Here is an 11,536-nt window from a genome sequence, read left to right as displayed (position 1 = left end):
CTTGGCAGCAGCAGCCACAGCAGCAACAGCAGTCACAGTGGGCAGGCGGGAGGGCAGCAGGCATCGGGCAGGCAGCAAGGAGGGAGACTCACCCACCAGGAGGTAGAGCTCCCCCGGTGCAGCTTGAATAGGAAGGCCCCCAGCCCCGGACAGATGCAGTGTCCAACTTGATGCCCCCCCCAGCTTCTCCGGTAAGTGACCCTGCCTCCTGTCCAGAAGCTGCAGCTGCCCTTCTCGGTAACATTCTCAGAGACAAGGCCAGACTAGCAGGCTCGAGGGTTTGTGCCCCTCCTATCCCTCTTGCCAGACCTCCCTACCGCCCCATGCCCCCTCCCTCCTGCCAGCCCCACTGTCCCCAGCTAGCCTTTGATCCCAGCCCTGATCCTGGCCTCACTGGACTTTGATGGGAAAACTAAAAGGTCCCAGAGGCCCCTGGGGGGAAGGACTCTAAGGAGACCTCCCTCCAGCTCCCCAGTGCTTCCTCTACCTCTGGGAAGGGTTCTCTACAATCAGTGTGGAATTCCAGAAATCTTTCCCCCAAGAGCCTCCTCCCCATGCAGGTCCCTGTGCCTATCAGGTCTGCCTTAGAGGGGATATCCAGGTTCAGATGTGTCTTTGGACTGCCAGACAGGGACAAGAAGAAGAAAGTTTCCTGTTCCTTAAAGGGATAATGCCCCAGAGCCCACCTCCTTTAAAGAAAGAAGTGGCTCTGACACCCATTTCTTCCTGCAAAGTGGCTGGAAGCCAGTCCTGTGTAGCCATGGAGACTGGCAAGGGAAGTTTGTGATTAAATTAGCCACCTTATAAATAAAGAAAAGGGGTTGTCCCCAGATCCCCCAGCCCCTGGCCCAGCAGGCTTTCAGGACTAAGAAGAAGCCCACAGGAGTGGGAGGTAGGGAAGCTGGGTTACATGCTTCACTGCACTTTTGCTGAATGCAGAGCAAAAAGGATGAGCAGGAACTGCAGCGGGAATGATAAAGAGCTAGCTGTCAGATGGACTTCCCAGAACAGGCACAGGGAGGATGAGGGAGACTGGGACACATCTGTCCCTGGAGAACTCTCAGCATGCCAGAGATACCTGCTAGGCTGGGCTGGGGACCAGAGGAGCCTGGTCTGCAGCCTCTGCCTGCCCCGGGCCATCCTCTCTCATCCCAAGCCTTGGGATGGTGTCCTACATCGCTCTGCCTCTTTGATCTCCAATTTCGAACTACTACAGCAGGAGAGCCACCAGATCTGCCCTTCTGAAGGAGGGTTGCAGAGGCTAGTTCCAATCAGGATCCAAGGTTGTGATCCTCCTGGATGGGAACAAGTCAGACCATGTCTTAAACTGCCTCTCCTAAGTTCCACATGGGAGAAAATGGGGCATGTGGAAGAGGGCTGACTCTTTAGGGCCCAGGCAGCCTGAAGCCCCAAAGGCCATCTGGATCTGCAGCTACAAAGACAGCCAGGCATCCTGCTTCCCAGCGAGCATCACTTGTCTCTGGTTCCATCCCTTTAGCCCTCTCTTGCCAATTCCAGGACCTCCCCTCCCTTGTGCAATGCCTGTTGACACCAAGCCAGGAGACTTGAGGGTAAATTCACCACCCACGAGGCCCGTCTCTATAACCTCCACCAGTCCCCGTGGCCGTTCTGCTCACCATCGTCCTGATTCTGCCCAGGCCCACGGTGCCCAGAAACCCACTTGCAGTCTACAGGCCATGCACATGGCCTCCCAGCCTTCCCACATGCAGCATGTGGAAGGTGCGGTCTCCCCCTTGCCTGTGTCTCCTTGGGTCACAAAGTCTGGCTCTAGAGTATCACTCAGGCAGCTGGATCCCAAAGGGACAAGATGGCCCTCAGATTCACACCTTGGACTAAATCAAAATACCATCAAGTAGGGAGAGAAGAGAAGCCTGAGACTGAAGACTGAGCAACAAAACTCGAAATGTGGGCTTCCCCTGGGTCCCTTGCACACCCCAATGTCATCTACAGGCGCTGCCCTGAGGGTTCTTGTGAGGGATTCAAGTGCCCCCTGCAGCCCGTGCCAGAGCTAAGGTGCCACTGGGCTTTTGTCCATGCAGGCATTTTGGGCAGAGTGGATCCTACTAATTCAGGGCACCAGGCCCTGGGCTAGGCTGCAGGACGGCAGAGGGACAGTGAGTGGAGCCTGGGAGAGCAGAGCCGAATGTGTTTGGAGGACTTAATCAAGGTGAGGACCTAGCTCCAATCTGAATCCAGGGATGTGGTTCCCCCTGAGCCTTAGACAAAGCTGTAGGTGGATGGCACAGGAGGAACAAGGGTCGGCATGGGGGTGGATGGCCAACCTTGGGGAGAACAAGTATCAGGGAGAAGGAGGGACTTGAGGTATTCTTGGATCTGCAGATACAGGAAAAACCCATCCCAGGGAGACTCCGGGTTACTTCCTTGCTTCCTGTCCCATTCACATCAAGCTTTCCTCACTGAGGTCAGGCTTAACTAGGGCTCCATGAGCCAGGAAGTCCTTGGCCTATGACCCAGGCCTGGGAGCAGGAGGAAAGTAGCGGTTCCCCAGAGAGGAGGCCAAGGAGGCCCCTGAGCAGGTGGCCCACCAGAACTACTCCTGGATGGGAACATCTGCTCCTGGGTCTGCGCCCCACGTGCCAGCAATGCTGAGACAGATAGCTCAGTCTCTCGTTCCTCTGAGGAGGTCCAGGGAAGTCCAGGGTCACCAGCCTCTGAAGTCACTTTCCAAAAAGGACCATGTCATCATCTGTTCCAGGATTGAAGAGGGGATAGCTATGGCCACAGCTCCAAAGAGAGCCCGGGCCCCATGGCTCCCTCTCCTGTTCCTGTTCCTCCTGCCTGGAGGGAGCTGTGGCAGGTGCCCTGCCGTCTGTGACTGTACCTCCCAGCCCCGGGCAGTGCTCTGTGCCCATCGGCGACTGGAGACTGTGCCTGGGGGACTCCCACTGGACACTGAGCTCCTGGACCTGAGTGGGAATCACCTGTGGGGGCTTCAGCGGGGGATGCTCTCCCGCCTGGGCCTGCTCAAGGAGCTGGACCTCAGCTACAACCAGCTCTCCATCCTTGAGCCTGGAGCCTTCCACGGCCTCCAAAGCCTCCTCACCCTGAGGCTGCAGGGCAATCGACTGCGAATCATGGGGCCTGGGGTCTTCTCAGGCCTATCCGCCCTCAAGCTACTGGACCTCCGCCTCAACCAGATTGTCCTGTTCCTTGACAGAGCCTTTGGGGAGCTGGGCAGCCTCCAGCAGCTGGAGGTAGGAGATAACCACCTGGTGTTCGTGGCCCCAGGGGCCTTTGCAGGGCTGGCCAAGCTGAGTGCCCTCACACTGGAGCGCTGCAACCTCAGCACAGTGCCCGGCCTGGCCCTCGCCCGCCTCCCAGCACTACTGACCCTAAGGCTTCGAGAACTAGATATCGGGAGGCTGCCAGCCGGGGCACTCCGGGGGCTGGGGCAGCTAAAGGAGCTGGAGATCCACCACTGGCCATGCCTGGAGGCCCTGGAGCCTGGGAGCCTGCTGGGGCTCAATCTCAGCAGCCTGGCCATCACCCGCTGCAATCTGAGCGCCGTGCCCTTCCAAGCGCTCCACCATCTGAGCTTCCTCCGGGTCCTGGATCTGTCTCAGAACCCCATCTCGGCCATTCCGGCCCGAAGGCTCAGTGCTCTGGTGCGGCTCCAGGAGCTCCGACTGTCAGGGGCATGCCTCACCTCCATCGCGGCCCATGCCTTCCACGGCTTGACCGCTTTCCATCTCCTGGACGTGGCAGACAACGCCCTGCAGACGCTGGAGGAAACAGCCTTCCCTTCTCCAGACAAACTAGTCACCCTGAGGCTGTCTGGCAACCCCCTGACCTGTGACTGCCGACTCCTCTGGCTGCTCCGGCTCCGCCGCCGCCTGGACTTTGGCACGTCGCCCCCTGCCTGTGCCGGCCCCCGGCACGTCCAGGGGAAGAGCCTGCAGGACTTCTCAGACATCCTACCTCCGGGGCACTTCACCTGCCAACCAGCCCTGATCCGAAAGTCCGGGCCGCGATGGGTCATTGCAGAGGAGGGGGGACATGCTGTTTTTTCCTGCTCTGGAGACGGAGACCCAGCCCCCACTGTCTCCTGGATGAGGCCTCAGGGGGCTTGGCTGGGAAGGGCTGGGAGAGTGAGGGTCCTAGAGGATGGGACGCTGGAGATCCGCTCAGTGCAGCTACAGGACAGAGGGGCCTACGTCTGCATGGTCAGCAATGTCGCTGGGAATGACTCCCTGAGGACCTGGCTGGAAGTAATCCAGGTTGATCCACCAAATGGCACTCTCTCTGACTCCAACATCACCATGCCAGGGATCCCAGGGCCCTTCTTCCTGGATAGCAGAGGGGTAGCTATGGTGCTAGCAGTTGGCTTCCTTCCTTTCCTCACTTCAGTGACCCTCTGCTTTGGGCTCATTGCCCTCTGGAGCAAGGGCAAAGGCCGGGTCAAACATCACATGACCTTTGACTTTGTGGCACCTCGGCCCTCTGGGGATAAGAACTCTGGGGGTAACCGGGTCACTGCCAAGCTCTTCTGACTTTTCCTTCCACATTGGAATTCCAGCCAAGCCAGCTTCAGGTACCAAAACGGAAGAAACTCAAGGCTGATTGGTCCAGAACCTAATCCCACATCGTGCCAGCAGCTAATGACGCCTCCCGCGAGTCTGCCTCCCCCTGCTTTTGCAGTTTGAGGGTCCCAGGGAGAAGATGCAGACCTGTAGTCAGCTCAGCCCTCCCCACCCCCCACGAAGCAGGAAACATTCTCAAGGCTCCAGTCTACTTGTTGGCACACGCTTACAATCACCACCAATTGCCAACCACAGCTATAAGATTATTGCAGAGGTGAGGCTGTAAAGTGTTGCTTGCTTCTCAGAGTTTCTACTCCTCAACCAGGCAGGCTTCCCTCTTTTTTCTGCTCTGTCCTCTCCCCAGGCACAAGGAACTAGGGCCAAGGACCTCAGGCAAAGAAGATGTGAGTGTGCCATGGGGGTGGTGGTGCAGACTACACATCAGTGCTGTGTCTGCATGAGCCTCCAACCCCTGTTCCATCTGTCTCATCATTAAACTTGCTGCCAAATGGCCACAACAGTAGCAGCCTAAACTAAGTGTGATATCCGGAATTTTATTTCACTTTCTCCCCCTTCACTGTTAGTAAATCTCTCCCTTCCCACCTGCCCACTGAACACATATCCCAGTGGGCTTGCCTAACATACAGGCTTGACACAGAAGGCCTGCCAGAGATGTTCTGGAGAGACTCCCACTCTGTTTCAATTTCAGCCTTTTCCCTGTCCTCTGCATCTCTGCAGCTGGAGGAGAGGTCCTCCACCTTCCAAGGGATCCCTCTGCAGAAATCCCTTTGTAGGACACCCCGCTCCTTCCTTCTTTTCCGTTCTTGTTGGGATCTCCCAATCACAAATCTCTGGTGCTTGGAGGAAGAGTACAAAGCGGGCTCCTAGAAAATGCCTAACAAAGGCAAGAAGCTGCAGTTGTCCTAAGAGAGAGTCCCAGAACCCAGCAGGCCCCGGGGCTTAGAGGAAACAGGCAGGAGTGGCCCCATGCACCATAGTGAAAAGCAGAGGAAGAGGCAGCAGCAGGATCTGGCTTTCAGCAGGTGCCCTTTGTTGCCTGTTTAGTGCAGCCCAAGGGGGACGCTGACTCCAGAGAGAGGTCACTGCCTGCCAGAGACCCCAGGTACGGAGGCGTGATGGGAGAAGATGCTGACTGCCTCCGAGTGTGCTTCAAATAGAAGTCAAGGCAGAGCCAGGGATTGGAGAGGCAGCAGCCTCAGCATCGTCAGAAGGGGAGGAGTGAAAAGAGAGGAGGGGCACGGAGGAGGGACTGAGAAGCAGGGAGTCATATGGCCTTGGGGAGCCTCTCTCTGCAGCAGCATCTGCTCAGTGTCCTTAGCTCCCCTCCACGCTCAAGAGCCCCCAACCACCCTTCAGTATGCAAGCATCATGAGCTTCCTAGCGATTCCTGCTGCTCTGTCCTTGCTTCGAGGAGACTCCACTCATTAGAAGATTCCCCAGCGCAAGCTGTCCCTGACAGGGGGGAGGAGCAGGTGCCCTCCAGCAGGCAGCCAGACTTGATCCGAAGGCAAGCTCTTCAGTGAGGCCCGGGGAAGAGATGGGGGTGGGGCCAGAGATGAGAACCCCACAGATTGGAAAGTCCAACAATCTTGAGAAAACGATATCCCTGAGCCTCCGACCCTGCCCTCACCTCCCCACACACAATTCTCTTACATCCTGGCGACCTCCCCTCTCCTTACAGGCACCCAGAAAGGTTTCCCTGGCACAGTCCTCTCCTCTCCAAAATCTTCCGGCCGCAGCTTTCTAGGTGGGGAGTGGGGGTCCAGTACTGGAGGTTCCTACTCTGTGGTAGCCCCCGCCCACTCTGTGGTGCAGTGAAGGGCAGAAGCAGCACTGCTGTGTGGACAGATCTCTGGGAAGCCCCCTGAGGTGGTGGGGAACAGATGATGCACCCAGAGCAGAAGGTGCAGCTGCCCTGGTCCCAAAGTCTCCAGAGCAGCGCTGCCCAATAGAAATAGAATGTGAATCACTCCCGTCGTTTCAAATATTCCAGTATTACGTTCAAAAAGCAAAAAACCCAGATACGATTACATTTTGACACTATATTTTATTTAACCCAGGGTACCCAAAGTATCATTTCAGCATGTTATCAACACAAAAATTAGTAATGAAATAGTTTACATTATTTTTTCATATTAGGTATTTGAAATCCAGTGTGTATTTTACACGTAGAACACATCTCAATTCAATCACTGAATTTTCACCGGAAAGATCTGAGCTGTTCTTAGGCTCGATAAAATTCATTGTTAAAAGCGTATTTTCACACATCCAAGTTGTCCCAAACATATGAAAAGTTTTCCAATAACTAGATCAAGTGTCAGTTTTAACATTTAAACTAAATTAGGGCAGCCCCGGTGGCTCAGCAGTTTAGCGCCGCCTTCAGCCCAGGGCATGATCCTGGAGACCCAGGATCGGGATCGAGTCCCACATCGGGCTCCCTGCGTGGAGCCTGTTTCTCCCTCTGCCTGTGTCTCTGCCTCTCTGTGTATCCATCATGAATAAATAAATTAAAAATCTTTAAAAAAATAATAAACTAACTTAAATTGAAATAAACTTAAAAGTCCACTCCTTGGTAGCACTAGCCATCTTTCCAGTGCTCAAAAGCCACATGTAGCCAGTACCACTCTGATGGGCAGGAGAGCTGTAGACCCTGCACCTCCAGGCATGGACAAGGGCCTCCCTGGCAGAGGCGGGCAAAGTGTCCCTCGAGAAGCACCTTCCTCTGGGGAAAACACCTGTGAAGTGACCGCCCACTACTGCCTCTTATTTTCCTTTCCACACTTTTCCCTAAGGCCCTTTGATGTGACTAGGTCACTGTGATGAGCACTTCCACAGCTTGTCCAATCATCAGCGAGCTGGTTCCTTATCTTACCTGCCTGGGAAGGCTGCCCATAGCCCAGATGCGACTGTACAGGCTGTGGGGGTTGTATGTGAATGCAACCAGGGACACACAGGCTGGGGTGTGTGTGTGTGTGTGTGTGTGTGTGTGTGTGTGAATGCAACCAAGGACACACGCTGGTGGTGTGTGTGCATGTGTAGGGATGTCACAGCCCACAGAGTGGGGGCAAGCTGATAGAGCCTCTCCCCAGGGCAGCACAGGAGTGGAGAGAGAAGGCAAATAACATCTATCAAGAATCTGTCCTATGTCAATGGCTTTGTAGGTTTTCTTATTGAATCCTTACATCAACCCTATGACACAGGACATCTGAACTGAAGGTCAAATAGAGTAACTTGCTCCAGGACACACAGCTAGTCAGTGAGGGAACTGTTTTTAACTCGGCTCTCCTGGCCTCCAAACCCAAATGCCTTCCACCAGGTGTGCTGCCTTAGTCATTGCCTGCTCTTCTGACCTCTCACCACCTCTCAGCTGAAGAGCCTGACCCAGGGCCTCTTCCACTCCACCACTCAGAACAAGTCTCTTAGGGGGACCAGGCCAGCTGCTAGCCCTTCCCAGCCTTCAGGAACTCAAAGGCACCTGACTCAGGAAGCTGAGGGTTGTTTGGTTGGTTGTTACCCTTTCTCCTCAGTCCCCTCTCCAAATGTCCTGTCTCTGCTCCAGAGACTGGCAGAAAGGGGCAGAAATTCCACGGATCGGATGGACTGAACTGAAATCCTGGATGTCAGGGATGCCTGGGTAACTCAGTGGTTGAGCATATGCCTTTGACTCAGTTCGTGATCCTGGGGTCCTGGGGTCAAGTCCCGCCTCGGGTTCTCCCCAGGAGCCTGCTTCTCCCTCTGCCTGTGTCTCTGCCTCTCTCTGTGCCTCTTGTGAATAGTTTAAAACAAACAAAAAGAAATCCTAGATGCCAGCAACAGAGCCTCTCACATTTTGGAGGCTTCAGATTTCCTGGGTCCTTTTCTGGGTTCTAACCTCAACAATCTCTTAGGTTATAGAGAAGCTGCTTGGGAATTACCAGTGTGGCAGAACAATCTATGAACTATTTCAGCAGCTGAGGGTCTGGGGGGAAAGGCTGAGGACAAGCCTGCCTGGTCTCTCTGGCGTCCGTCATAGGCAAGGAAAAAAGGCCGGGAAAGACAGAGTGGACGTTAGCATAGGTCAAAGCAGCTTCTCCCTTTTCCTGTTCCACTCCTCCCACCAGCTTCCCTCTCTCAGGGAGAGACAGGAGACTTCAGGGTAGGGAGGAACTTTTGCTCAAAGCAGTGAGTATGTGGTGATTCAGGATGGAGAGCACTTGATACCAAGGACTCCAGAGTCCTCTTCCTCCAAACTACTCTGTAAGGAAAATTAAGTAGGCAGGCATAGAGCTGAGTGGTGGAGGCCACGTATGCAGGGGACACCTGCCACAATCCATCAGTCTGATCTAAAGACTAAAGAGCAGCACAGCATAATTGCTGACTTTAAGGCCCAACCTCTGGGTTGGGTTGCTGGTTTCTGATGCAAAGCCTTGCATCATGGGGGAGGAAGGGGTAACTCCTACAACAGACAAAGAAAAAAAAATGACTGTTTTCTAAAAAAAACAGATGGCTGGGGGATCCCTGGGTGGCTCAGCGATTTAGCGCCTGCCTTTGGCCCAGGGTGTGACCCTGGAGTCCTGGGATCAAGTCCCACATCAGGCTCCCTGCATGGAGCCTGCTTCTCCCTCTGCCTGTGTCTCTGCCTCTCGCCCTCTCTCTCTCATGAATAAATAAAATCTTAAAAAAAAAAAAAAAAACAGATGGCTGAACACTGTTTGACTGGACTGTTTGCTTGTTGTCCAAGAAAGGAACTCTGAGTTCCAGAGCAAAGGCTCTGGAACCAGGCTACTGCCTTTGAGAACCCCTCACTGCCCAGCCCTCTAGCTGAAGTCCCCTTTCCTGTTTGGCTTATTGAATGGAAACACCTGCTAACTGAATGTTCTGTAAAACGCAGACCTTAAGTTAACTGGTATCACCTACTCCTGCACCCTGTTTAGAGCACCCCTTTAAGGAAAAAGGACAGACTCTTCGGAACTTAATAGGAGAAAACAGAAATTGCAATTCACCGAATCCCAGCCTCATAACCCTATCTTGACTTGGGCTCTGGGGGGGGGGGGGGGGCATGCATGAGATGACAAATCCCAAATAGGATTTGAGAGTTTGGAATCCTCTCACCTGAAACTATCCCTTCTGCCCAACCTCCCTGCTCAGCCAAATTAGAAGTTAATTAGAAGTCAACCTTCCTTTAAAAAATTAAGGGGAAAAAAAAAGTGATTACAACTGGTTTTCTGCTGCTCTGATTAAGAAATTCCTCATGTGGTTAATTTGTAATCCTGGGATCCCTGGGTGGCGCAGCGGTTTGGCGCCTGCCTTTGGCCCTGGGCGTGATCCTGGAGACCCGGGATCGAATCCCACGTCGGGCTCTCTGCATGGAGCCTGCTTCTCCCTCTGTCTGTGTCTCTGCTTCTCTGTCTCTCTCTCTGTGACTATCATGAATAAATAAATAAAATTAAAAAAAATAATTTGTAATCCTTTTTTTAAAAAAAAGATTTTGTTTATTTATGAGAGAAACACACAGAGAAAGAGAGAGAGAGAGACAGAGAGGCAGAGACACAGGCAGAGGGAGAAGCAGGCTCTATGCAGTGAGCCCGACGTTGGATTTGATCCCGGGTCTCCAGGATCACACCCCAGGATGAAGGCGGCACTAAACCACTGAGCTATCCGGGCTGCCCATTAATTTGTAATCCTTTTTGCCCACCACGTCCTATTAGAGCTAGAAGGTAATGGATCCATAAAGCAGGCCTGCGCTTTCTACAGCAACAATGGACATTCTTCCTTGAGTCTGAACTACTCCTTTACCTTTTTGAAAGTAAAAATGGCTATTGCAATCAAGGCACTCAAATACCAAGGAATAATCTTAACAAGAAATATGGGAGAATCCCTGGGTGGCTCAGCAGTTTAGCGCCTGCCTTCTGCCCAGGGCGTGATCCTGGAAACCCAGGATCGAGTCCCATGTCAGGCTTCCTGCATGGAGCCTGCTTCTCCCTCTCCCTGTGTCTCTGCTTCTCTCTCTCTCTCTCATGAATAAACAAAATCTTAAAAAAACAAAAAGCAGAAGTATGTTATCAAGCAAGTCCTTTTCACACATTGCTGATGAGAGAATTTAAAGCTTCTGTGGAGGCAATTTGGTAATACATAACACCTTTACCAAATTTTCAAATTTGGTATTCCATTCCATTCCAAATTCCATTCATTGCTGATGGAATGAAAATGAGAAGTCTTTCGGAGGGAGGGAATTTGCAAAATTCTATCTATCCTAATGAAAAAATGCACATAAATCTTTGACCTAGTATTCACAGCCCTAAAGATTATACAAATATACAAAAGCCAGATGAAATATACTTGGGTAGCAATATGAAAGGATTGTTTAAAAATATCTTAATCTAACCCTCAGGCTACTGTGAAACTTACTACGAAGCAGATACACGTGCTGCTATGGTCAGGTATCTAGGCTATACAAAAGGAAATCGCAAAAAATATCAACTGAGTAAAAAATATATATATAAGATGCATATAATGTATGCATATAACATGGGTATGTTTGCTACAGAATATTTTGTGAAAAATTTACAAGAATCTCATAAAACTGGTTGCCTCTTGAGGGAAGGGAGACCTTATTCACTGTAATAACCTTTTGTGCCTATGAATTTTGTAGAATGTGTATTACTTATTCACATTTAATTTTTTTTTAATGATAGTCACACACACAGAGAGAGAGAGAGAGAGGCAGAGACACAGGCAGAGGGAGAAGCAGGCTCCATGCACCGGGAGCCCGACGTGGGATTCGACCCCGGGTCTCCAGGATCGCGCCCTGGGCCAAAGGCAGGCGCCAAACCGCTGCGCCACCCAGGGATCCCCAAAATGCACATTTTAAAAATTAATACAAATCGAAACCCTGAGGCCCAAAGGCATGGATCGCCCTAGTTGACCAAAGATACAATCTGGCGTCCCTTCAGCATCCACGGAGAGCTCACCGT

The 11,536-nt window shown here is 52.6% G+C and overlaps 1 protein-coding gene across 1 annotated transcript; it reads left to right on the top strand.

The window, feature by feature from the left end:
* Window positions 1-33: 33 nt before the first annotated feature.
* On the top strand, window positions 34-5,083 carry LINGO4 (leucine rich repeat and Ig domain containing 4). Its single transcript, XM_055312612.1, has 2 exons — window positions 34-2,188; window positions 2,738-5,083. Exon 2 carries the CDS (start codon window positions 2,757-2,759, stop codon window positions 4,530-4,532), a length of 1,776 nt encoding a protein of 591 aa, XP_055168587.1. The 5' UTR covers window positions 34-2,188; window positions 2,738-2,756; the 3' UTR covers window positions 4,533-5,083.
* The last annotated feature ends 6,453 nt before the right edge of the window (window positions 5,084-11,536 follow it).

Source organism: Nyctereutes procyonoides, unplaced genomic scaffold (assembly GCF_905146905.1).
Source record: "Nyctereutes procyonoides isolate TBG_1078 unplaced genomic scaffold, NYPRO_anot_genome, whole genome shotgun sequence".
Lineage (NCBI taxonomy): Eukaryota > Metazoa > Chordata > Mammalia > Carnivora > Canidae > Nyctereutes > Nyctereutes procyonoides.
The sequence above is the reverse complement of the archived record's forward strand: the minus strand, read 5'-3'. Positions and strand labels throughout refer to the sequence as shown.